Source organism: Malus domestica, chromosome 10, assembly GCF_042453785.1.
Source record: "Malus domestica chromosome 10, GDT2T_hap1".
Classification (NCBI taxonomy): Eukaryota; Viridiplantae; Streptophyta; class Magnoliopsida; order Rosales; family Rosaceae; genus Malus; species Malus domestica.
This window is the reverse complement of record NC_091670.1, coordinates 4310396-4335034: the sequence shown is the minus strand read 5'-3', so window position 1 is coordinate 4335034 and position 24639 is coordinate 4310396. Positions and strand designations below refer to the sequence as shown.

General features: G+C 40.1%; 2 protein-coding genes, 2 long non-coding RNA genes and 1 other non-coding gene across 7 annotated transcripts in view; 3 read left to right on the top strand and 2 right to left on the bottom strand.

Annotated features, from left to right (window-relative positions):
* Window positions 1-24639, bottom strand: part of LOC139189027 (uncharacterized) — a 43068-nt gene that overhangs the window by 12170 nt on the left and 6259 nt on the right. The gene's annotated exons all lie outside the window — the stretch shown is intronic.
* LOC103444747 (uncharacterized) lies at window positions 293-1560 on the top strand. The gene is made up of 2 exons (XR_011572494.1): window positions 293-370; window positions 1278-1560. It is a non-coding gene; the product is annotated as an uncharacterized protein (transcript).
* On the bottom strand, window positions 2152-15301 carry LOC114819251 (uncharacterized). The gene is made up of 5 exons (XR_003776587.2): window positions 15167-15301; window positions 13011-13077; window positions 3149-3274; window positions 2956-3058; window positions 2152-2311 (listed from the first exon to the last, which is right to left on the bottom strand). It is a non-coding gene; the product is annotated as an uncharacterized lncRNA (long non-coding RNA).
* LOC103429469 (disease resistance protein Roq1) lies at window positions 19371-22883 on the top strand. Of its 3 annotated transcripts, XM_029109391.2 has the most exons (4): window positions 19371-20044; window positions 20139-21228; window positions 21327-21604; window positions 21928-22883. In XM_029109391.2, exons 1-4 carry the CDS (start codon window positions 19521-19523, stop codon window positions 21941-21943), a joined length of 1908 nt encoding a protein of 635 aa, XP_028965224.2. In that variant the 5' UTR covers window positions 19371-19520; the 3' UTR covers window positions 21944-22883. The 3 variants fall into 3 exon arrangements, 2 of the variants coding, with proteins under 2 accessions (XP_028965224.2, XP_070663331.1); XM_070807230.1 differs by lacking the exon at window positions 21928-22883 and having other exon boundaries at window positions 21334-21528; XR_011572491.1 differs by lacking the exons at window positions 20139-21228; window positions 21928-22883 and having other exon boundaries at window positions 19904-20044; window positions 21327-21528.
* On the top strand, window positions 22241-23803 carry LOC139187492 (disease resistance-like protein DSC1). Its single transcript, XM_029109390.2, has 2 exons — window positions 22241-22996; window positions 23108-23803. Exons 1-2 carry the CDS (start codon window positions 22241-22243, stop codon window positions 23660-23662), a joined length of 1311 nt encoding a protein of 436 aa, XP_028965223.1. The 3' UTR covers window positions 23663-23803.

Sequence of the window (24639 nt, the reverse complement as noted above, 5' to 3'; positions counted from 1 at the left end):
GTATTTAAGACAAATTCTGACATAGCCACTTGTGGATCGGATGGTAAAGCAAGGGATGGGTGGGGCCTTCGCCGCTTATTTGGACTTCAAAAGAGTCACCCTGATCCTCCTCCTTGTTGGGGTTTGGTGTTGTCTTCTCTAAATCGTTTATGCAACTTGAGGAGGTTAGAGCTAAAGAATTGTAATCTCCGGGAGGGGGATATCCCCGATGATATTGGCTGCTTGTCCTTTTTGAGAGAATTGTATCTTAGGAGAAATAATTTTGTCAGGTCCATCCAATTTTTATGGTGGTTCTGTCACTTGCCAGAATTGCATTGCATTGGTTCAAGATGAAGACTTGAGTAATAGGATTCTAAAATCTGTCATTCAGGTACTCTCTCTCTCTCTCTCTCTCTCTCTCTCTCTCTCTCTCTCTCTCTCTCTCTCTCTCTCTCTCTCTCTCTAAATAATTGATCTTTCTTCTGCTACAGGGATTGGAAATTGTAATCCCTGGAAGTGAAATTCCAAAGTGGTTCAATAATCAGAGTGTGAGACATTCAATAAATGTGGAGCTTCCTCCACTATCATGTACCAACTGGCTTGGGATTGCCTTATGTGCTGTTTCTCTAGACCCAAACCCTATACAAAATGTGGAGCTTCCTTATTGCTTTAGTTTTAGAATTCACCGTTCAGGGAAACTTGTTAGCCCTGAAATACTTGGCCCAGAATACAATTGGAATACCTTACCGTCTCTTGTGTCAGAAAACCTTTCGGTATTTTATATTCCTCGTCAATATTGTTTGCCTCGTGAAGATTGTCATTAGGAACAGTTTTTATTTGGAGTTATCTTTGGTAATGTGTATGGGAGAGACCTAAAAGCAGGCTTGGATAAGGTGAAGAAGTGTGGGGCTCGTTTGGTGTACAAGCAAGATTTGAAAGAACTCAATCAAAAACATGGGGCTCGTTTGGTGTACGAGCAAGATTTGAAAGAACTCAATAAAAAACTACTGAAACGAACACATGAAATTCGTGACGAGGTAGCTCCAAGTGGACCTGGAAGTGCTAGCTTCAACCACACAGAACATATTCGCAAAAGGCGTTGTAACTAGTCACCATGTCACAAAAAATGCATGTAAGTAACCATCGATTAATCACATCAGCTTAATTGTAATCAAAATTATTTTTTGTTTCGACGACATCCTAGTCAATGTAATCAATCTCTCGATCTATATATTAAGATGGCTATATTTAATGAAAGGTGAGTGAATAAGAATGTTGATGCATAAAGACTTTTGCAGATTACTTGGGCATTAAGAAGATTGATTAACAATCTGATCATCTTGCCTAATGCAGTAAGTGGGTACCTTGTAAACTCACGACGCCATGGGGGCTGGTCTGTCGGTCCTGATCTTAAGGTTCATTTTCTGAAGACGCCATTAGCGTTAACATGTACACCAGGGGTTGAATTCAAACTTCTGTACTCTGGCAGAAATTGATTTGTTTCTGTCTGATTTTGTAACTAATGCAAACTTGTAGTCCAGAAACAGAAACGTTGCGAAGGAAACAACACTTTTTGCTCAACAACTTTGGTTTGATTAAAACTTGGCTTTGGTGATGCAAAAAATAAGCATTGAGAGTATTTTTCCTGAGATCATTGGAAAGGTTGTCGTAAAACTTAGAACAGCAAATCATACTAATTTTTTTAAAACCCTTTTTACACGGTAGTTTTGAAGTTTAAACTTTAAAACAGCAAATCATACTTTTTTTTTATTTTTTTTATTTGTCAAAAGCAAATCATACTAATTAACTCAGCTAAGAAATATTCAAATAATCCCCGGGCAAGCTGAGAGTATGATTGGAAATTAGAAGTCTGACTTGGTCTAACATCCCCGGGCAAGCTGACAGATTGTAGCCCAACTGGAAGCTTGGACACCAGCAGTTTAAATCGAGATGAAGATAACCCTTCGTGAATAAATCAGCAATTTGATCTTGTGAACAAATAAAATTCACCAGTAGCTCACCTCTAATCACCTTCTCCCTGAAATAATGATAATCAACTTCTAAGTGCTTGGTTCTTGAGTGGAAAACTGGATTGGATGCTAAGGCAATGGAAGACAAATTATCACACCAAATCTGTTACCTTAGAAGATTCTAATGTACATCCCTAAACAACGAACATAACCAGGGCAACTCAGCGGCGGTGTATGCAAGCTGCCTATATTCAGCTTCAGTGCTAGACCTGAAAACTGTTTTCTGTTTCTTCGAACTCCACGATATTAAGTTTTCACCCAAGTATACACAGAAGCCTCCAGTTGAGGCGTGTCTAGGTTCTCTACATAATCACAATCAAAGCGAAAAAAATTCACAAATGACTAGCAAATAGAGGAAAACTTCCAGGAGTAGTCTGAAAATAGTTTTCTTCTTTTCCGTAAACAAGTCCGAACATACTTTTATTTGCAAAGCAGATCTGTCAAAACTGGAACAATAGATGAAAATAAGGGCAATGAGGGAAAACATTCAACACAGGAAAAGACCAAAATCTAAGAATGAAGTAATTTAAAATTGCCATAAATTACAAAGAAAAGTAGGGTATAACACTAAAGAGCTACATTAGATATGTTATATAAATTTTGGATGGATCAGGCATTCTCTGTATCCTTGAATACTTCTCAGGTGTTCTGCTGTTTGCTTTTATATTGCCATTTCACAATATGGAAAGCAAGGAATTAAATCACGTGTGCTGTTGTCAAAAATTAAGGCAAGGCAAACTATGGATTGACAATTCGTGATTTTATATTACCATTCACAATATGAACAGCCAGTACCATGCAAAGTTCCGTCCCCACCCCCCTAAGGTCCATTGGACCTATGGCTACAGCAAGGGCGTAACCGTATCCCCATATACATGATAACTTGGCTAAAGAATATCGTTTTATATTTAAAGGTTGCAAACACTTGCTCTAACTGATGCCTGACCTCATTAGCAGTAGGCCATTTGTTATCACTAATCTCCAAGGTCAATTCAAAACAGCCACCATTTTTGTAGTTCCAATCTTGCATGCCTCCATATATAGGGTACCTACAACAGGTGTCTTAAGAAACAATAGATGAATATCAAACAGAAGGAAAATATACCTATAATAAGTTGTAATGTTTCAAGCCATCATACCAGAAAGCTCGATTCGTAATCCCTCCCTCAAATTCCTTGCGCAATGACATATTGTAGCGAGAGCGACTATATACACTTGCTAAGAACCGGAATGTCTCGTCGTCTGGACATGCAAAATAATCTTTCCTGTAATTTAATTTAGATCAAAAGACAAGAGCATATGTGCAAAATAAAAATTAATAAGCGTTTAAAAATTAATAAGCGTTTAAAAATTAATAAGCGTTAGCATAAATTCTGGGATAGTGTTATTTAGAACTTACACATATTGTTAGGCACCATCCGAAAATCCATAATCATATTAGAAGTAATCGGCAATGTTCATAACATTACAGTAACACTTTAAGACCTACTATTGACATCACCATGCTTGTTTCACACTATAAAAGAAACATTTAAAAACGTGAACACATTGGGCATCATAGGTAAAATTAAATAATGATCAAAACCTACACTCTCACTGAGGCCAACGTACAAAAGAAACATTCAACTCTCTTGCAAAATTCTCTGAAAGAAACATTGGGCATCATAGGTATAAATGAAACATTCAACTCTCTTGCAAAATTCTCTAAATTCTCCAAGCACTTTTCCCTCAAAATTCTAACTTTGGCATCAGAGGCTCTTCCGCTAAAGCCCCCCCCCCCAACTTCATCGTGAACGCATAAGGCTATTGGCCTTGACCTAAGATGTTATTTGTTTTGTAGGTGCAATTTTGTCCAAGAACAAGGAGGAAGAAATTTGCATCCACAAATTGGTGCTTTAATTGAGAGTTGAGTCACACACTCCTAGAAGACTCTCACATCTAAGGTTTTTCGTTTTCTTGTTCATTTATAGATTTTTCATACATTCTTATTCTTAGAATTTTTATTTCTAAAGATTCTTTAGTAAAACGTAAAAGAAAGGTACAATGGCAAGGGACTCGAAAACCTCGAAGAACGAAACTTTCTATGTTCAAAGATCCGGATCGAATGACGGAGGATGAGATGTAAACCCACCACAACGATCCACAAGGCACCCAGCATATTTATCAAAAAATGCTCAAACTATCACTTGAAATTGCATGAACGAGTAACAATCGATTTACATTCTGGGGAATGGAAAAGGAAGAAAAGAAAGTTTTCAAGTAGCACACAGAATACAAAAATACTACACTGTCAGTGTATGCACACACTCAATAAATTGAAATCCGGGTAGTATGCAAAACTTTTTCGACAAAAAGTGAAATTCATGACTTCAGTTTTCGACAGTAAACGCGAAATATGGCAGGTGGAAAATGAAAGACTAACAATAAAACAAAATATTAATAATATATTATTAGTTGCAGTGGAATTTAGAAACAATGAACATTTTAAGGAAGAAGATGAGGGAAATGTAAATATCCAATTGCACGAGATTTTTCGGCATGTACTTATACATTATAATAACTCCGCATGTGTAAGTTTATCTTACATTGCCGGTCCCAAGCCCGGGTAAAGGAGGAGCGGGAGGGCGTCAGGTAGTCGACAGCCGGCACTCCACAGTTATGTCGAATCCTTATGAAAATGAATCTAGAACGAAATCGCGCTAAAGCTAGGGCGTCACCCGTAAGTGGCGCGCTGTGTGACCCGAGCACAGTGATAAGTGAGCAAGGGTCGCTGTATCTCTATCGGCACCCGGATGCAGTGTTAAATGAGCAAGGGGGCCATAGAAACTTCTTTTCGAACGACTCCACTCAAAGTTGTTTGGGAGCATATGCTCCTATCAACTTTACACAGGATACACAAAAGAAGTACTTTGATTCTATTGGACGGGGGAGGGTGAAGAAGCTAGGACAGAAGGGTAGAGTTCAAGAGAGTAGAATGCGTTTAGGAACGTGGAATATAGGAACCTTAACGGGAAAATCTATGGAAGTAGTGGAAGTTATGGTGAGGAGAAGGATAAATATTATGTGCCTACAAGAAACTAAGTGGGTTGGTCTTAAGGCAAAGGATCTAGAAAACTCAGGGTTTAAACTTTGGTATTCGGGCACAAATAGAACGAGAAACGATGTTGGCATCATCGTGGACAAGACCTTGACACAAGATGTTGTAGATGTCAAGAGGGTAGGAGATAGAATCATGGCAATCAAGATTGTAATAGGACAAGAACTCGTCAATGTGATTAGTGCGTACGCACCTCAAGTAGGGTTGGATACGAGTTCGAAGGAGAAATTTTGGAAAGACCTTGGAGACTTGGTGCAAGGAATTGCCCGGACGGAGAAGTTATTTATAGGAGGAGATTTAAATGGACACGTGGGCAGGGAGACAGGCAACTATGGAGGTTTTCATGGTGGCCATGGTTTTGGGGAGAGAAACGAGGATAGGGAAGCTATCTTGGATTTTGCAATGGCATATGATCTCTTCTTAACCAACACCTTCTTTAAGAAGAGAGAAGAACATGTGATCACCTACAAGAGTGGGTCGTCAAAAACACAAATAGATTTTCTTCTAATGAGGAAAGGGGATCGTATAACTTGTAAGGATTGCAAAGTTATACCGGGAGAGAGCTTGGCTAATCAACATCGCTTGTTGTTGATGGATGTACATATCAAAAAAGTGAGAAAAAAAGAACAAGACTTGGAAGTGCCCAAGGACTAGATGGTGGAATCTAAAAGGAGAAAAACAAGCCATTTTCAAAGAGAAAATAATCACCCAGTGTGGGTGGGATAGAGAGGGGGAAGCTAGCCAAAGGTGGGATTCCATGGCTAGTTGTATCCGAAAAGTAGCAAAAGAGGTATTAGGAGAGTCCAAGGGCTTTACTCCACACCAAAAGGAATCTTGGTGGTGGAATGAGGAGGTACAAACAAAGGTGAAGGCTAAGAAGGAATGTTGTAAAGCCTTATACAAGGACATGACCGATGAAAATGGTGAAAGGTATAGAAGAGCGAAGCAAGAGGCAAAGAAAGCTGTGAGATAAGCTAAGTTAGCGGCTTATGACGATATGTATAAGCGACTAGATACCAAAGAAGGAGAGTTGGATATCTATAAACTAGCTAGAGTAAGGGAAAAGAAGACAAAGGACCTAAACCAAGTGAGGTGCATCAAGGATGAGGATGGAAAGGTTCTTGCTACAGAGAACGCAGTCAAAGACAGATGGAGAGGTTATTTTCATAATCATTTCAATAAAGGACATGAAAGGAGTACTTCTTTAGGGGAGTTGAGTAACTCAGAAGAGTGTAGAAACTACTCCTTTTATCGTCGAATCAGGAAGGAAAAAGTGGTTGTAGCTTTGAAGAAGATGAAGCATAGAAAAGCAGTGGGCCCAGACGATATACCGATCGAAGTGTGGAAAGTCTTGGGAGAGACAGGTATAGCATGGCTCACTGACCTTTTCAATAGGATTTTGAAAACGAAGAAGATACCAAATGAGTGGCGAAAGAGCACTTTGGTGCCTATCTACAAGAACAAGGGCGACGTACAAAATTGCATGAACTATAGGGGTATTAAGCTAATGAGTCATACAATGAAGCTCTGGGAGAGAGTCATTGAGCATAGATTGAGGCAAGAGACACGGGTTTCGAACAACCAATTCGGGTTCATGCCAGGGCGCTCAACCATGGAGGCAATCTATCTCTTACGAAGATTGATGGAAAGATATAGAGATGGGAAAAATGATTTACACATGGTCTTTATAGATTTGGAAAAAGCATATGATAGGGTCCCAAGAGACATTCTTTGGAGGATTTTAAAGAAGAAATGAGTACGAGTGGCATATATCCAAGCTATAAAGGGTATGTATGAAGGAGTAAAGACTGCCGTAAGAACTTATGAAGGACAAACCGAAAGCTTCCTCATAACTGTAGGATTACATCAAGGCTCATCCTTAAGTCCTTACCTTTTTGCGTTGGTAATGGATGAGTTAACAGGACATATTCAAGATGATATTCCTTGGTGTATGCTTTTCGCAGACGATATAGTGTTGATAGATGAAACTCAGGAAGGGGTAAATGCAAAGCTTAACCTTTGGAGAGAAGTGTTGGAATCTAAAGGTCTTCGCCTAAGCCGATCAAAGACAGAATATATGGAGTGCAAGTTCAGTGCAAATGGAGGCCAAAATGAGTTAGGGGTGAGGATTGGCGATCAGGAAATACCAAAGAGCGATCGTTTTCACTACTTAGGATCTATCTTGCAAAAGAACAGAGAATTAGATGAAGATCTTAACCATAGAATACAAGCTGGATGGATGAAGTGGAAGAGTGCATCCGGCGTGTTGTGTGACCGTCATATGCCACTGAAGCTCAAGGGAAAATTTTATAGGACGGCAATAAGGTCGGCGATGCTGTATGGCACAGAATGTTAGGCAGTGAAGCATCAACACGTACACAAAATGGGTGTAGCGGAGATGAGGATGCTTCGTTGGATGTGTGGGAACACGAGAAAGGATAAGATTAGGAATGAGGATATCCGAGGTAAAGTAGGAGTAGCCGAAATTGTAGGAAAGTTTAGAGAAAATCAGTTACGGTGGTTTGGACATGTGCAAAGAATGCCTACTGACACTCTGGTTAGAAGATGCGACTACGGGACAGAGGTCCAGGGCCGAAGGAGTAGAGGAAGACCTAGGAAAATTTTGGAAGAGACTCTAAGAAAAGACTTAGAGTATTTGGATTTAACGGAGGACATGACACAGGACCGAGCACAATGGCGTTCTAAGATTCATATAGCCGATCCCACTCAGTGAAGAAGGCTTTGGTGTATTTAACACAATACGTTGGAAATGAAGCAAAGCTTATTTATTGATATCTCTGATAAGTTACAAATATGTACATATACATGAGTCAAAATAAACAAACAAGAGGGAGCTTTCACAAAGGTTACTTAGGAGAAGTCTTAGCAATCGGTAGAGCCCCAGAAAGAGAAGGCACCGAGGGGGATCATTCGGAGCCTTAGTACTGGACAGAACCCTAGAAGGAGGAGACATCAGAGGTTGATCATTTAGAGCTTCATTATGCGGTACAGCCCCAGAAGACGAAGGCAATAAATGCCTTTGGAACAAACCCACAAACCGCTGATGATCAAGTAAAACCTGACCATCAGATTCCTTCATCTGGTCAAGCTTCCTATTCATGTTTGTAGCATAGTTATGTGCGAGCCGATGCAACTGTTTATTCTCATGCTTGAGCCCTCTAATCTCCTATTTGAGACTCATCACTTCAGCCGCCAATGATTCAACTTGGCGGGTTCGAGCAAATAGGCGTTGGGCCATATTAGACACAGAACCTGCACACTGAACACTCAGAGCCAAAGAATCCTTCACAGCCAATTCATCAGATCGTTTGGAAAGTAGTCTGTTATCTTTGGGAGTGAGAAGGTTCCTGGCCACCACCGCAGCGGTCATATCATTCTTCATCATGGAATGCCCAACGGTAAAAGGACCAGTAGGGGATAAGAAGGATGGGCGCCATATGTTGTCTGGAGAAGGCGTGGCTGCCTCTTCAACAAGGTTCAAGTCAAAACGACGGTCGGAGGGGCCAGACATTTTCAAAGGTGTTGAAGAGAGAAGAGGTTGAACAAATCAAGATCTTAGAAGTGCAATAAGTGAGCTTCTACTGGTGAAGATTCAAGTGTGCTTTGAAACTTAATGTCAGCCTCTATAAAAATCTGCACTCGACGGAGCTTCAGAAATCGAAGAGGCGTCTGCCCAGAAATCAAAGAGGCGTCTGCCCAGAAATCAAAGAGGCGTTTGCTTTCTCAAAAGCTGGGCTGCTCAGAGACCATGAGGGTCGATCTCAGAAATCGAAGAGGCGTTTGCTTTCTCAAAAGCTGGGCTGCTCAAAGACCACGAAGGTCGATCTCAGAAATCGAAGAGGCGTTTGCTTTCTCAAAAGCTGGGCTGCTCAAAGACCACGAAGGCCGATCTCAGAAATCGAAGAAGCGCTTGCTTTCTCAAAAGCTGGGCTTCTCAGAGACCACGAGGGCCGATCTCAGAAATCGAAGAGGCACCTGCTTTTTTCAGCCTTGTCAGCACCTGTCACATGCACACTCAGCTTTGCTGAATTACGGGCATTCTGTTGAAGATTTCTGGTGAAGTGAAAAGCAAGTGAATCTTACTGTTCAATCATCCACTTTTCACACGCACCATCAGCTCATGGGTACCACAGATAACTTTGCCAAAGATCTCTGACAAAGTTTATACACGTGAAGCTTGCAGCTCCCACTACATCGCTATGACCAAGAAGGGTAAAAGAATAGCAAAGAAACAACACTAACAAAGTTTAGACACATAAATTTTGAAGGTCTAGCTATCATATTATTACCCACAAGGGTAAAGGAACAGCACCACTGCTGGATAATTGGAAAGTCCTTGTGTGTCAACCTCTGTGCTCCGTGGCAAGGTAGAATAGCAAACATGCCCTACCTTTACTCACATTCGAGAAAACACTCCCAACAAGATTGCTTGCTCCAAAATCGAAGAGGCACCGTCCTCCGACTCTCGAGAGCCAGACTCTCAACATGATTACTTTCTCAAAAATCGAAGAGACACCACTCTCCGAATCTCGAGAGCCAGACTCCCAGCATGATTGCTCTCTCAAAAATCGAAGAGGCATCGTTCTCCGAATCTCGAGAGCCAGATCCCCGACAGGATTGCTTGTTCGAAAACCGAAGAGGCACCGCTTTCTCAACTTCGAGAGCCAGATCTCCTTGGATAAAGCTTGTCTGTAATCTTCACGCAACATCAGCTTTTCAGATACCACAGACCACTTTTTCAAAGTGCTCTGACACACGTGAAGCTGGCAGCTCCCACTACCGTGCTATGACTAAGCAGGGTAAAGGAATAGCATTACTACTTGTTGTTAGGGAGACTCCTATATATGTCGACCTTCATCCTCAACGGACAGGCAAACCTGCAAAAATGCTCGACCCTTCCTCATATCTGAGAGGGCACTCCCGACGAAGCCTCTCAAAATACTCAGCTTTCTTTCCCCCCGATAATACCTCTGCAACAAGCTACACCAGAGCAAGAATATCTAATATCATCAGGGTTAAAAGCAAGAGTATCCCATATCATGCTTTTTCCTTGTCTTTTCCTTTGGCCTTGTTCTTACCTGCAAGACAAGGAGAAAGAGAGCAATCAGTCAGCATTTGGAATCAAGCTTCCAGTCAGGAACTGACTGCCTGGAACCCCTTACCTGATTACTTACCTGGCATTGCTCTCGAGTACTCATCTTCAACATCTTATGCTTCCAGAGAAGACACCACATCTGCCTAAGAAACCGATAGGGAAAGTGAAAAGGATACAAGGAAACATGTGGAGACAAGCGTAACAGAACACGTGCCGATACATCCACTACTTTGTCAACAGCAAAAGTATCCCATATCAGCACGGTCGAACGTACTCTAGATTTGATGGACTTGTTTTGACCCTCAAATTCTTCAGTCGGCCTTATACTTTGGAGGAAACCAGAAAACCCTCCAGCCCAGTTCAAGAATAAGCCTATGGAAAGTTACTTCTTCAAAAGCAAAAGTAACTCATATCATCTATTCTCCTTTTCTTCTCTTTATCCGCTGCCTGCAAGATAGGGAGAATGAGAACAATCAGCCGGAACTCGAAATCAAACTTCTGATCTGGGACTAATTGCTTGGAGCTCTGATTGCTTACCTTGTTTATCACCTCTTTCAGCAGATCCCCTTGCTCGGCGACTTGGGGGACTCCTACTACATGGTTTGTATCGCGCTTGACCAAGCCTGAAACTACAAGTAAGCTTCAAGTGAAATTGATACATTACCTTGTGCATCTCCACCAGTTAAAGATACCACCCCTGGATGGAGGAAGAGTACTTAGAAGTTTCGTGATTACGAGATCATTCTCCCACAATATTTCCTAATGTCACTTGTACTCAATCATTCATTTGTACTCACTAAAGGAGAGCTTGAACCTATGTACTTGTGTAAACCCTTCACAATTAATGAGAACTCATTTACTCCGTGGACGTAGCCAATCTGGGTGAACCACGTACATCTTATGTTTGCTTTCCTGTCTCTATCCATTTACATACTTATCCACACTAATGACCAGAGCAATAACTTAATACTTTCTGTTGTACCAAAGTCCTCACTGATTTTGTGCATCAACAATCCTTAAGTCCTTAACCTTTTGCGTTGGTAATGGATGAGTTAACAGGACATATTCAAGATGATATTTCTTGGTGTATGCTTCTCGCAAATGATATAGTGTTGATAGATGAAACTCAGGAGGGGTAAATGCGAAGCTTAACCTTTGGAGAGAAGTGTTGGAATCTAAAGGTCTTCGCCTAAGCCGATCAAAGACAGAATATATGGAGTGCAAGTTCAGTGCAAATGGAGGCCAAAATGAGTTAGAGGCGAGGATCGGAGATCAGGTAATACCAAAGAGCGACCGTTTTCGCTACCTAGGATCTATCTTGCAAAAGAACGGAGAATTAGATGAAGATCTCAACCATAGAATACAAGCTGGATGGATGAAGTGGAATAGTGCATCCGGCATGTTGTGTGACCATCGTAGGCCACTGAAGCTTAAGAGAAAATTTTATAGAACGGCAATAAGGCCGGCGATGCTGTATGGCACAGAATGTTGGGCGGTGAAGCATCAACACGTACACAAAATGGGTTTGGACATGTGCAAAGAAGGCCTACTGACGCTCCGGTTCGAAGATGTGACTACGGGATAGAGGTTCAGGGCCGAAGGGGTAGAGGAAGACCTAGGAAAACTTTGGAAGAGACCCTAAGAAAAGACTTAGAGTACTTGGATCTAACGGAGGACATGACACAAAACCGAGCGCAATGGCATTCTAGGATTCATATAGCCGACCCCACTTAGTGAGAAAAGGCTTTGTTGTTGTTGTTGTTGTTGTACTTATACATTATAATCTTTGTCATGTTACAGCTTCTCAGTTTCATTATAAGTTTCTTGTGGTCTCGTAGCAGTTTCCTTTATTCTTTCCATACAAGATCAGAGAAAAAGTAACAAAAAATTGTGACTAAAACTGCCCTCAAAACACATACAATTGATAGAGTCTGTCCTTTCTCAGGGACAAGTAACATAATTGAACTAGCGGAATGAATAAAACTTTTCTAAAGAGTGCAGATGGATATTCTCCAACACCAGAATCAACTCAATTCGGTGGTAAACAGGTATTGCACCCTTCTGGATTCAAAGGTGCAATAAGCTAGAAGCTACATCGCACTTTTTTAACTTCCACTAATAAGAAATCAATGTAATTAAGTTTCTGACCCTTATTCAGCGTTATTGTTGCAAAAAGATTTTCTGGTACTGGTGCCTGAATCCTTATTACACAGCTCTATGGTTAATTTCAGTTTCAAGCAGCTGCAAGGACTAATTTGTGCTAATCTTGAAGGAATCAAAGCATGTTCCTGTTCTTTTGAATCATAACTTTTTCTGGGTTATGGAACAAATATAATTTCCACGTTATTATTTTTTTCAAAAAAAAAAATTCTACGTTATTATTATTTACAGAAGGGAAGGGGGGACGCTAACGCATTTTCCTTCAAAAATCCTGCCATGTTCCAAAAAATTGATTGTATACAGGAAGGATTAAAATTTCAGGATTCAAAAGTTTTTACCAAATGGCGGCTTCAGGCTCTTCCACCCCGGGCTAAGCAGAAATTGTTACTACCCACTACAGGCAATAATACATCAAACATTACCAACTTCATAAGATGTGAGTCAAGATGTTATTCTAATAAATAAAACTAAAGCGACAAAAACAAAGAGGAAACTTCAGTGAAACGATTACCAGCGGAACCCTATTCACACTCTTCTCTATTCACATTTTCGGTAAACATATAATTATATCAAATTAGATTATATAATTCTTGTTAAGCTACTAAGCTTCAACTTTAGTGATAAATACCGCGTCTGAGACTCCTTCTCTTCAAACAATTGCCTGCCGGAACCAGCGCGAGGACCAAATTCGAAACCTATCAACATTTAATTTACAATTAGCTAAATTCTTAATGCTTAAAGATTTAGTTTCCTTTTCTAGTAGCGCTAATCCACCTAAAATGTAAAGAATTTAAGGAAGCAATAGGCATGATAATCTATCTGATCATAATTAACTACCGTTTGGTACCTGAAATATCAAAGGAAAATTTTTCAATTTACTTCTTGTTCTTGTAATCTCAGTTTTTCAACTCCCAAAGAACTAAATGCACACACATGAATATAGAATGCATACAAATACAAGGACGGAGCTACCATGGGCCTAGGGGGGCGGATGCCCCCATTGAGATTTTTCTGACGCTGGGATGCTGCTCAAATTGAGCTGGGTTTGCAGCAGCAAAGCCCCCACTGAACTCATCTGGTTCTGCTCTCCGACCTGGTTCTGCAGAAGCAGAGCTGGGTCTTATATTTTTTTTTTTTTAAATCCAGGCCAAAACGACGTCGTTTTGGTCCTGGTACAAAAAAAAATAAATGAAACAGCGTCGTTTCGTATATGTTAACAAAAAAGAAAGTATGTTAAAGGTGGACTGTGGGGACAAGCGGTCCCCCCTTTAATCTCTAACCCCATTCCCTGATTCCTTCCCATCTCTCTGTTCCTTTTTATTTCCCTTGCCAAACAGAGAGCAGCGTGGTGCTACTCTCTTTCCCCAAATTCCCAACATCTTGAAACTGAACAGAACAGGAGCAAGGTGTTGTTCCCAGCCACGCCAACAGTTAGCCACTCCAGCCAGCTACTCTCTAGCCGACATATATATATTTATGGTAAAATTCTTAATTCCTAAATCTATAATCCCTAACCCTAATTAATTATTTAAGACGTTGGGAAAGGCAAAAATCAAGAAACTACTTTGAAACGTGCTGGAGAAACACGTTGGGGTTCACACTTTGGTACTTTAGTAAGTATCATGACTATGTTTTCATCCATACTTGATGTACTTGAAGTAATAGCAGATGATGGAGTAAGCTCTCAACAAAGATGTGAAGCAAATAATTTATTGGATTCCATGCAATCATTTAATTTTGTGTTTAATCTACACTTGATGAAAGATATACTAGGAATAACCAATGAATTGTCACAAGCATTGCAAAGGAAGGATCAGGATATTGTAAATGCAATGAAGTTGGTTGGAGTTTGTAAGCAAAGGTTGGAGATAATGAGGAAAAGTGGTTGGGATTCTTTACTTAGTGAAGTCTCAGAATTTTGTCTTAAACATGATATTGATGTGCCTAATATGGATGATATGTTTCTTTCTCGAAGGCGAGGGCAACGAAAAGCACAAGCAGTCATAAATATGCATCATTATTGTGTTGGGATATTTTATGTTGTTTTGGATTGGCAGCTTCAAGAACTAAATAATCGTTTCAATGAGACCAACACTGAGTTACTTCTTTGTTTGGCATGTTTATGTCCAGCCGACTCCTTCTCTGCTTTTGATAGCCAAAAGCTATTGCGTCTTGCCCAGTTTTATCCTAAAGACTTCTCTATGAATGAGCTGGTGATACTTAAGATTCAACTTGAGACTTACATTATGGATATGCGGTCTAGCATTGAGTTTTCAAGTTTAAAAGAGATTGGAGATCTTGCAAAAAACATGGTTCAATGCAAAAAACACAAGGTGTATTCGCTGGTTTACTTGTTTGTGACATTAGCACTAACTCTTCCAGTTGCTACTGCAACCGTTGAAAAAGCATTTTCGGCCATGAAAATTCTGAAGAATCGATTGAGAAATCGAATGGGAGATCAATGGATGAATGATAACATGGTTATTTTTATAGAGAGAGAGAGATATTTAATGGTATTGGTAATGATGTTGTCATGCAACGCTTTCAGAACATGAAAACACGTCGAGGGATATTGTAAGGGACTGTTGTATGAAAAACTTTTTGGATTAATATATAAGTATTGTGTTTAGTAAATTCTTGAGCTTTTTAATTATGACTTTGTTGTTTGAGGATGACCCCATTCACACACAGTTCTGGCTTCGTCCCTGTACAAATATGTATGTATGTGTGTGTGTGTGTGTGTGTGTGTGTGTGTGTGTGTATGACAGATGAGGAGACGGGGACCTGGAGGGTAGGAACTGTGAAGGCCGCCTCTAGCGGTGGCAGGACGAAGAAAAGAGGAGAAGCCTGAGAGAGAGGAACAGGATGGAAAGAGCAAGCTTCATGATGTGATCTTTGGATTGACGATGGTGGCGATGGAGCTCCAGAATCGAATTCAGGAAGCCATTGTTGGAACTTGGAAGGAGTAAAAGAAGATGAAAACGTAACGACGAAGATTGGAGATGCTGGATCTCGGGGGAAAATGGGCTGCAAATTCCATTGGAAGCGAAGTAACGGGGACTTCGAGATATGGGTTGCATATGAATCTCGGCCCATTTTTCAAACCGCCCGAACCAAACTAAATTCTATAGGTTGATTTTTTTTTTTTAATAAACAACAATATTTTACATTATAGGGCTTCAATTGGCATAACAAGATTTAAAGTTTCTAATTTTTTTTTCATTGCTCATTTTTTGTTTTTCTTGTTCATTGACTACTGTTTTTGTTTGCAAAACCCATTTTTCGGTAAATGAATATGACTCAACAACTTAAACTGAGTTAATGGGGACTGTAAGATCAAATCAAATTGTCAAATATGTGTTGACACTAAGTCATATATTTGACCGCAGTGAGTTCATGTAGTTACGAATAAAAATTGTATCTTGTAATTGATAAACCTAATAATTCTACAGGTTATCCACGTCAGCAATCCTTGTCAACTCAGCAACCACAGTCCGCAATATATGGTTCTCACTCAACCACTCCAACACAGAGTTTGGATAACACACAATGTCCTCAACAGATTGAGAAGGATCATAGTCCTCCTTAAACATGACTCTATCATCATAGTGTACCTTAGCTTTCTGTTATGTATTTTTGTAATTTGAATTCGATTGTAATTCTGATACCAGATTCATTGTAATCTTGTAAAGCCTATATAATGAAGTACATGACTCACTCATAATTAATTGAGTTGAGCTTATGCAATTGATTATTTCAACCCTAGCTTGAATTCTTTCATGGTATCTCAGAGCTAAAGTCTCACCACAAAACAAATTTTTTTTTTTTCATGGCGTCCTCTTCTTCTCCCTTACCTAATGCCTCCAATTTTCTCACCCTTAAACTTGATCGTACCAACTACCCTCTCTGGCAAGTTCAGATGCTTCCTCTTCTCCGCAGTCGCAATCTTGTCTCTTTTGTCGATGGCACCAGTCAATGCCCCCCAGCATTTCTGCAAGATGCAGATGGCAACATCACTGACAAAGTCAATCCTGACTTCGAAACCTGGATTCAACAGGATGCTACATTTCTGTCCTGGATTAATTCTTTTGTTCACCCCACTGTCCTTGCTGCTTTAATTGGGAAAACCAGTTCTCACTCTGCTTAGACAACCTTCCGTGACCGCTATGCCTCTCAGTCAACCGGCCGTCTTCTTCAGCTTCACAGTGAGTTGATGAATACTCACAGAGGTGATTCCTCCATTTCTGAATTTTTAGATAAAATCAATTGTCTAGCAGAGACTCTCTCTCTCTGGTGCTCCTGTTTCAGACTCCGACATTGTCGCCATCATCCTTAACAATGTTGGTCCTGTTTATGAGAGCATGGTTGCCTCCGCTCAAGCTCGTGACGAGGCCATCACCTACAGTGCTTTGGAAGCACTCCTCATTGGCGCTGAAAGAAGACAGAAATTGCGTTTTGCTTTTACTACTGACACCGACCCAACTGCCTTTGCTGCAGTTCACAATGGTGGTCGTTCATCTCCCAGTTTTTGCGGTCGTGGCTCATCTTCTACATTCCGAGGTCGCAACAGTCCCACTGGTGGTCGTTGGTCCTCTTCTCGGCCATGCAACTCCCCAGGTTCTCATCATGGATCTCACCAACATTCTCACTCTCGCCAACCTGATGGTCTTCTTGGTCAATCTCCAAGTTCTTTTCCTACTGGTCGGATCCAATGCCAAATTTGTAACATACATGGTCATTCGGCAATCGGCTATTTCAACCGTCTCAACCTGTCTTATGAAGGGCGTGTTCCAGCGCCAAAACTTCAAGCCTATACTGCTGGTGTTCCCCCTGCCTCTGCTAGTGCTCCAGCTCTCCAGAATTGGCTTTTCGACTCTGGTGCCAATGCCCACATCACCAATAATCCAGCTCAGGTGTTTAATCCTTGTCCTTACCATGGTACTGACCAAGTCAATGGTGTAGTAGGTGGAACAGGTTTGCACATCTCTCATATTGGAAACTCTTGCATTCGCACACCCAAAGCCATTTTTAAATTACCCAACACACTATTTTGCCCTACTGCATCCACCAATGTCATATCCATTCATAAATGTACCACTGACAACAACTGTTCCCTAACCTTATATCCAAATTCCTATGGTGTTCAGGATCTTCACATGGGGAAGACACTTTTCCAAGGCCCGAGTAGAGATGATTTCTACCCTTTTTCCAGTATTTCATCATGCAATAAAGGAGTCTCTACATTCATAGGTGCTAGGGTGTCCAATCATGTTTGGCACTCTAGATTAGGTCATCCATCAACTCATGTTTTGAATTCTTTAATTTTCAAGAATAAGTTACCCGTGAATGGTGTTGTAACTAGTGACTTTTGTCACTCCTGTCCACTCGGCAAGAGTCACAAGTTACCCTTTACTTTGTCTAGTTCTAGGTCAACTTTTCCTTTACAATTAATTCATTCGGGTGTATGGACTTCTCCCTATGTTTCAATCAATGGATTTAAGTATTATGTAGTATTTATTGATGACTTTTCTAGATACTCCTGGTTATATCCATTAAAACTAAAATCAGATGTTTTTTCTACCTTTGTAAATTTTAAAAAATTAGTTGAAAACATGTTTAGCACCACAATCAAATCCTTTCAAACCGATGGTGGCAGTGAATATATTAATAATAATTTCAAAACTTTTTTTACTTATCATGGTATATATCATCGTTTCACATGTCCTCATCATCCCAAACAAAATGGTATTTCAGAATGTAAACATCGTCATATTGTTGAAACCGATCTTACTCTTCTTGCTCACGCATCTTTACCCACTTCCTTTTGGGATGATGCTTTTCATACTGCAACTTATTTAATCAATCAGTTACCCACTAAGGTCTTGAATGATGAGTCCCCATTTCAAAAACTCTTTCTCAAAACTCCTCATTATGATATTCTTAAAATATTTGGCTGTGCATGTTTCCCATATCTTAAGCCATACAACTCCAATAAATTACAGTTCCGTTCTACCCGTTGTGTCTTTCTTGGTTACTCATTAAATCAACAAGGTTAGAGCAACTTCACCCTTGGAGCCCTTCCCCCTGGCAATCCACTATTGAATCCACCATATTGAACAGTAACTGCCTTTAATGAATAGTAACTACCTTTAATGAACAGTAATTATCTTTTGCATCTCCACACTTGGAACTCTCCCCCTGACAATAAGTAATAAAATATTAGTTTTTTTTGTTTGTTTAAATAATATAAAATAAAAAAACATGGAAATGGGGCTGCAGGCCCTCGGGCTGACACAAAAAAAATAAAAAAAATGCTTAGCCCTCGGGCTGCAGGCCTGTCAATTCCCCACCCCCCTTGTGCTCGGGCTCTCTAAGGCTGGAGGGTTGTCCACCTGGCCTCGGGCCCTTTCCTGGTGCCTGTCCCCCGAGCAATCCACAAGGATGGACTTGCTCTTATAAGTGTCTAGATATGTCTACCGGTCCCGTCTTCTTGTCACGTCATGTTGTCTTTGATGAAACTACTTTTCCCTATAAAGAAACCACCTCTACTCCGTTTTCTTCTTCTCCCTCCTTACCTAACATCATAATTAATATTGACCCCCCCCATGCCCACTTTTCAACCCATGTCGCGTCTTCTTGTCACGTCATGTTGTGAAACTATTTTTTCCTATAAAGAAACCACCTCTACTCCGTTTTCTTCTTCTCCCTCCTCACCTAACATCATAATTATTATTGACCCCCACCATGCCCACTTTTCAACCCATTTCCCCGACATCACCTACACCTATCTCTTCCATCCCTAATGCTACCCCATGTCCTACGCCTACACCACTTCCATCACCTATACCCATTTCTGCCACCCCTATTTCACCTCCATCACATCTTCCTGCCAAAACACTTCCCACTCCACCCGTCCCTTCTGCCAACCCCACGCCGTCCTCCTTCAATCCTCCAGCTAATAATTCACCCTTAGATCCCCTAGTATCTCTCCACCCTGCGACTGCAAGTACATCCACTACCAAAAGAAGATTTAAAGTTTCAAATTCTTTTTATAAATCTAAAACATTGATCTTCTATCTTTTTACTTGTTCACTCAGTTACTGTCTGCAATACCCGATTACAACAACTGTTTTCTTCGATGGCATTGACTTTGAGCACCAATAGAGCCTCGGCATCTTTTCTTTTCAATGAATCAGCTCCTCGATGGAAGTATGATGTGTTTTTGAGTTTCAGGGGTGTAGACACCCGCAAGGGTTTTGTATCCCATTTACACCATGAATTGTCCAAGTGCCAAGGAATTACGACTTTCATGGACGATCGAGAGCTTCAAGGAGGAGCAAGTATTCATGTTGAGCTACCAAGTGCGATCAAAGAATCGCATATTGCAATTGTTGTTCTCTCACCAAACTATGCTTCTTCCAAATGGTGCTTGGATGAACTCACAACCATTCTTCAATGCATGGAAGCCAGGAACTCAGTTCTGCCGGTCTTTTATCAGACAGATCCATCTGACGTCGGAAATCAACGGGGATGTTTTGCCGAAGCCTTCGCGGAGCATGAAGAAAAGTTGATCAGTATCGAAGGCAAAAAGAAGGTGCTCCAATGGAAAGCTGATCTAAAGCGAGTGTCCAAAATTTGTGGTTGGACTTCGAAGGAATCTAAGTAAGCATGAACAACTTTAATTTCCCATGTCTTAGTAGAGTCAAAATTGAATGCTTCGTTTATGTTTTTTCAATGGTTATTTTATACCATGTAGGTGTGAAAGTGAGCTTATACAAAAAATCGTTAAAAGTGTGTGGAGGAAAGTGCAAGCTACACTCCCGTTGTTAGATTCCTCACAAAAATTAGTTGGGGTTAATTTTGGGCTTGGGCAACTAAGTTCTCTATTAGCTCATGATGTCAATGATGTACGCTTTATAGGGATAACGGGGATGGGTGGCATAGGTAAGACAACCCTTGCTAAGCTTGTTTATGATAGAATCTTTCATCATTTTGAAGTTCACTGCTTTCTCGGCAACCTTAGAGAGGTTTCTAATGTTGATCTTCAAAAAAGACTTCTTTTCCCGGTGTTGAGGGAAAAGATTGAAGAAATTTGGGATGAAGAGCGCGAAATCATTTTCACTAAGAAGTGCTTGCGCAACAAAAAAGTTCTTCTTGTACTTGATGATGTGGATCACATAAACCAGCTACAAGTACTAGCTGGAAACGAAGATTGGTTTGGCATGGGAAGTAGAATTATCATTACAACTAGAAATGAACGTCTGCTAGTCCAGCATGACATAACATTATGTCATAATGTCAAAGTGTTAGATAAAGGCGCAGCTCTTGCACTGTTTAGCCTTCATGCCTTTAAGAAAAATCTGCCCGAGGATGGGTTTTGGGAACTGTCAACGTATTTCATTAATTATGCTGGAGGCCTTCCATTAGCTCTTGAAACTTTGGGGTCAGCATTGTTTAAGAGAAGGCTAGACACTTGGAATAGTGTGTGGGATAATCTGTCAAAAACTCCTAATCCAGCAATTTTTGATAAACTTAAAATAAGTTATGATGGACTAGAAGAGTGGGAGAAGAGAATTTTTCTCGACGTTGCATGTTTCCACAAAGGGAAGTACACGAATGAAGTAATTAAAATGCTAGATAATTCTCTTGGAATCTCTAGTAGTAGTATGATAGATGTACTAATTGAGAGATCTCTCATCTATCAAGATCATGAAAACTGCATACGGATGCATGATTTGATTCAAGAAATGGCATGGACAGTTATTGTTCAAGAGTCTAAAGAGCCTGGTCAACGTAGTAGGTTGTGGCTTTACAATGACATTGATCATATATTCACGACGAATACGGTAAAAAGTTAAATACTAAGTTTGGAAGAAGATATGATTTCTTTTGACACTATATTATTATATGAAATTAATTCGTCATTTTTTCCTTTAACTGTTAGGGAACAGGAGCAATTGAAGCCATATCCTTACGCCTGCTCAAAGTAGAAGAGGTACGCCAGTGGAATTGCGAAGCCTTCTCAAAGATGGATGGACTGAGGTTTTTGGAATTCGATAATTTGATATTTTCTTCAGGCCCCAAATTTCTTCCATGTTCCTTGAGAATTATAAATTGGAGTTGGTATCCTTCTAATTTTCTTCCAACCAGCTTTCGCCCGCACTTGCTTGCTAAACTTGAGATGCGTAATAGCAATCTTGTTCGTCTATGGGAGGGAAAATGGTAAGAGTAGTTATGAACAAAAGATAATATTGGTTACTCACTAGTTAATACTCACTTTTTGATTTTGTCAAATGATATTTTAACACATATTATTTTAAAAAATAATAGACGTGTTATTTAATTTTTCTGGAGTTTTAAAATTAAGGAACGCTTGATATTTTTTTATTGTACAATTCCGAAGGTTCCAAATTTCTTCCATATTCATTGAGAATAAATGTTATTTAATTTACAAAATAATCATATATTTATTTATTATTTTGAATAAACTTTAAGGTTGTGGAAGCTAAGTATATGATCTGAACCTTGTCGGTGATGTTGTGCAGGACTTACCCAACTTAAAACATATTGATATTAGCAACTCCTATAAATTGAAGAGTATCTCAGATTTCAGTGGTATTCCAAATCTTGAGAGGTTGATCCTTTGGGATTGTAAAAATTTAGTTGAGATACACCCGTCTATTGCAATCCTCAAAAGACTTAAACATTTGCTTCTTAATGGCTGTGAAAGCATTAATAGCCTCCCAAGTGAGGTTGAAATGGATTCTCTTGAGACTTTCGATCTTGATGGCTGCTCAAATGTGAAAAAGATTCCAGAATTTGGGGAGCAGATGAAGAATGTATGGCGGATTCACTTAGATGGGACTGCGATCGAGAAAATACCTTCATCAATTGGACATCTGGTTGGCCTCAAGGAATTGCAAAAATCTCTTGAACCTTCCAAGGGCGATTTGTAATTTGAAGTCTCTTGGATATCTCAGTGCGAGTGGATGCTCAAAGATTGACCAACTCCCAGGAGACATGGATCACTTAGAGGCGCTTTGCTGGGGACCCACTATGACAGAGCCGCTTGTGAGCATGAAAAATCTCAAACGTCTAGTATTTAAGACAAATTCTAACATAGCCGCTTGTGGATCAGATGGTAAAGCAAGGGATGGGTGGGGCCTTCGCTGCTTATTTGGACTTGAAAAGAGTCGCCCTGATCCTTCTCCTTGTTGGCGTTTGGTGTTGTCTTCTCTAAATCGTTTATGCTCTTTGACAGAGTTATCTCTAGAGAATTGTAATCTCCAGGAGGGGGATATCCCCGATGATATTGGCTGCTTGTCCTTACTGGGAGTATTGTATCTTAGTAGAAATAATTTCGTCAGTCTACCTGAAAGCTTTAGACGCCTTTCTAAACTTTTCAGTCTTGATCTAGAGGGGTGTATAAGCCTTCAAAAATTGCCTCCTCTTCCATCAAACAGAGGACTAAGAGTAAATCTGGACAATTGCACTTCCTTACAAAGGTTGTCAGGTCCATCCAGTTTTTATGGTGATTATGTCACTTGCCGGAATTGCATTGCATTGGTTCAAGATGACGACTTGATTAATAGGATTCTAATATTTGTCATTGAGGTACTCTCTCTCTCTCTCTCTCTCTCTCTCTCTCTCTCTATTAATAGGATTCTAATATTTGTCATTCAGGTACTCTCTCTCTCTAAATAATTGATCTTTCTTCTGCTACAGGGATTGAAAGTTGTAATCCCTGGAAGTGAAATTCCAGAGTGGTTCAGTAATCAAAGTGTGGGACATTCAATAAATGTGGAGCTTCCTCCACCATCATGTACCAACTGGCTTGGGATTGCCTTATGTGTTGTTTTTCAAGACCCTAAGCAAAACTTGGCAAATCCAGCTGCCCTTCGTCATTATGATAGATTCGAAATTTGGTATTCAGATGCACATTTTAGCCATAGAGTTTTGATCAACCGCATAGGGTCTGCTGTGTCAGAACACCTTTGGGTATTTTATCTGCGTCGTTATAGAAATCAACGTCGTGAAGATTGTCTTCAGGAACAGTGTTTATTCGAAACTTTTTTTTTTGATATCGAGGGACAACTAAAGGCAGACTTGAATATGGTGAAGAAGTGTGGGGCTCGTTTGGTGTACGAGCAAGATTTGAAAGAACTCAACCAAAAACTACTGAAACGAACACGCAAATATCGTGACAAGGCAACTCCAAGTGGACCTGGAAGTGTTAGCTTCAACGACACAGAAAAAATTTGCAAAAGGCGTTGTAACTAGTCACCATGTCACAAAAAATGCAAGTAACCATCGATTTATCACATTAGCTTAATTGTCATCAAAATTATTTTTTGTTTCGACATCTTAGTCAATGTAATCAATCTCTCGAGCTATATATTAAGGTGGCTATATTTACTGAAAGGCAGAGTGGATAAGAATGTTGATGTATAAACACTTTTGCAGATTACTTGGGCGTTAAGAAGATTGATTAACAATCTGATCATCTTGCCCAATGCAGCAAGTGGGTACCTTGGAAACTCACTACGCCATGGGGGCTGCTCTGTCAGTCCTGATCTTAAGGTTCATTTTCTGAAGACGCCGGGTTGAATTCAAACTTCTGTACTCTGGCAGAAATTGATTTGTTTCTGTCTGATTTTGTAACTAATGCAAACTTGTAGTCCAGAAACAGAAACGTTGCTAAGGAAACAACACTTTTTGCTCAACAACTTTGGTTTGATTAAAACTTGGCTTTGGTGATGCAAAAACTAAGCATTGATAGTATTTTTCCTGAGTGGAAAACTGGATTGGATGCTGAGGCAATGGAAGACAAATGATCACACCAAATCTGTTATCTTACAAGATTCTAATGTATGTCCCTAAAACACGAACATAACCAAGGCAACTCAGCGGCAGTGTATGCAAGCTGCCTATATTCAGCTTCAGTGCAAGACCTGGAAACTGTTTTCTGTTTCTTCGAACTCCACGATATTAAGTTTTTACCCAAGTATATACAGAAGCCTCCAGTCAATTGTACACCTCGAGGTCTATAAACAAGACCCTGATCATAGGTAGCCTTCAAATAACGTAGGATCCTCTTTAACTGCCCTCCAATGAGTGTTGTTGGATGAATGCATGAACTGACACACTTGGTTCACAACATAAGAAGGATCAGGTCTCGTAATTGTCATATAGTGTAGGGCGCCTACAACACTTCGGTATAATTCAGGGTTACTATATGATTCACCCCCAAAAGCACT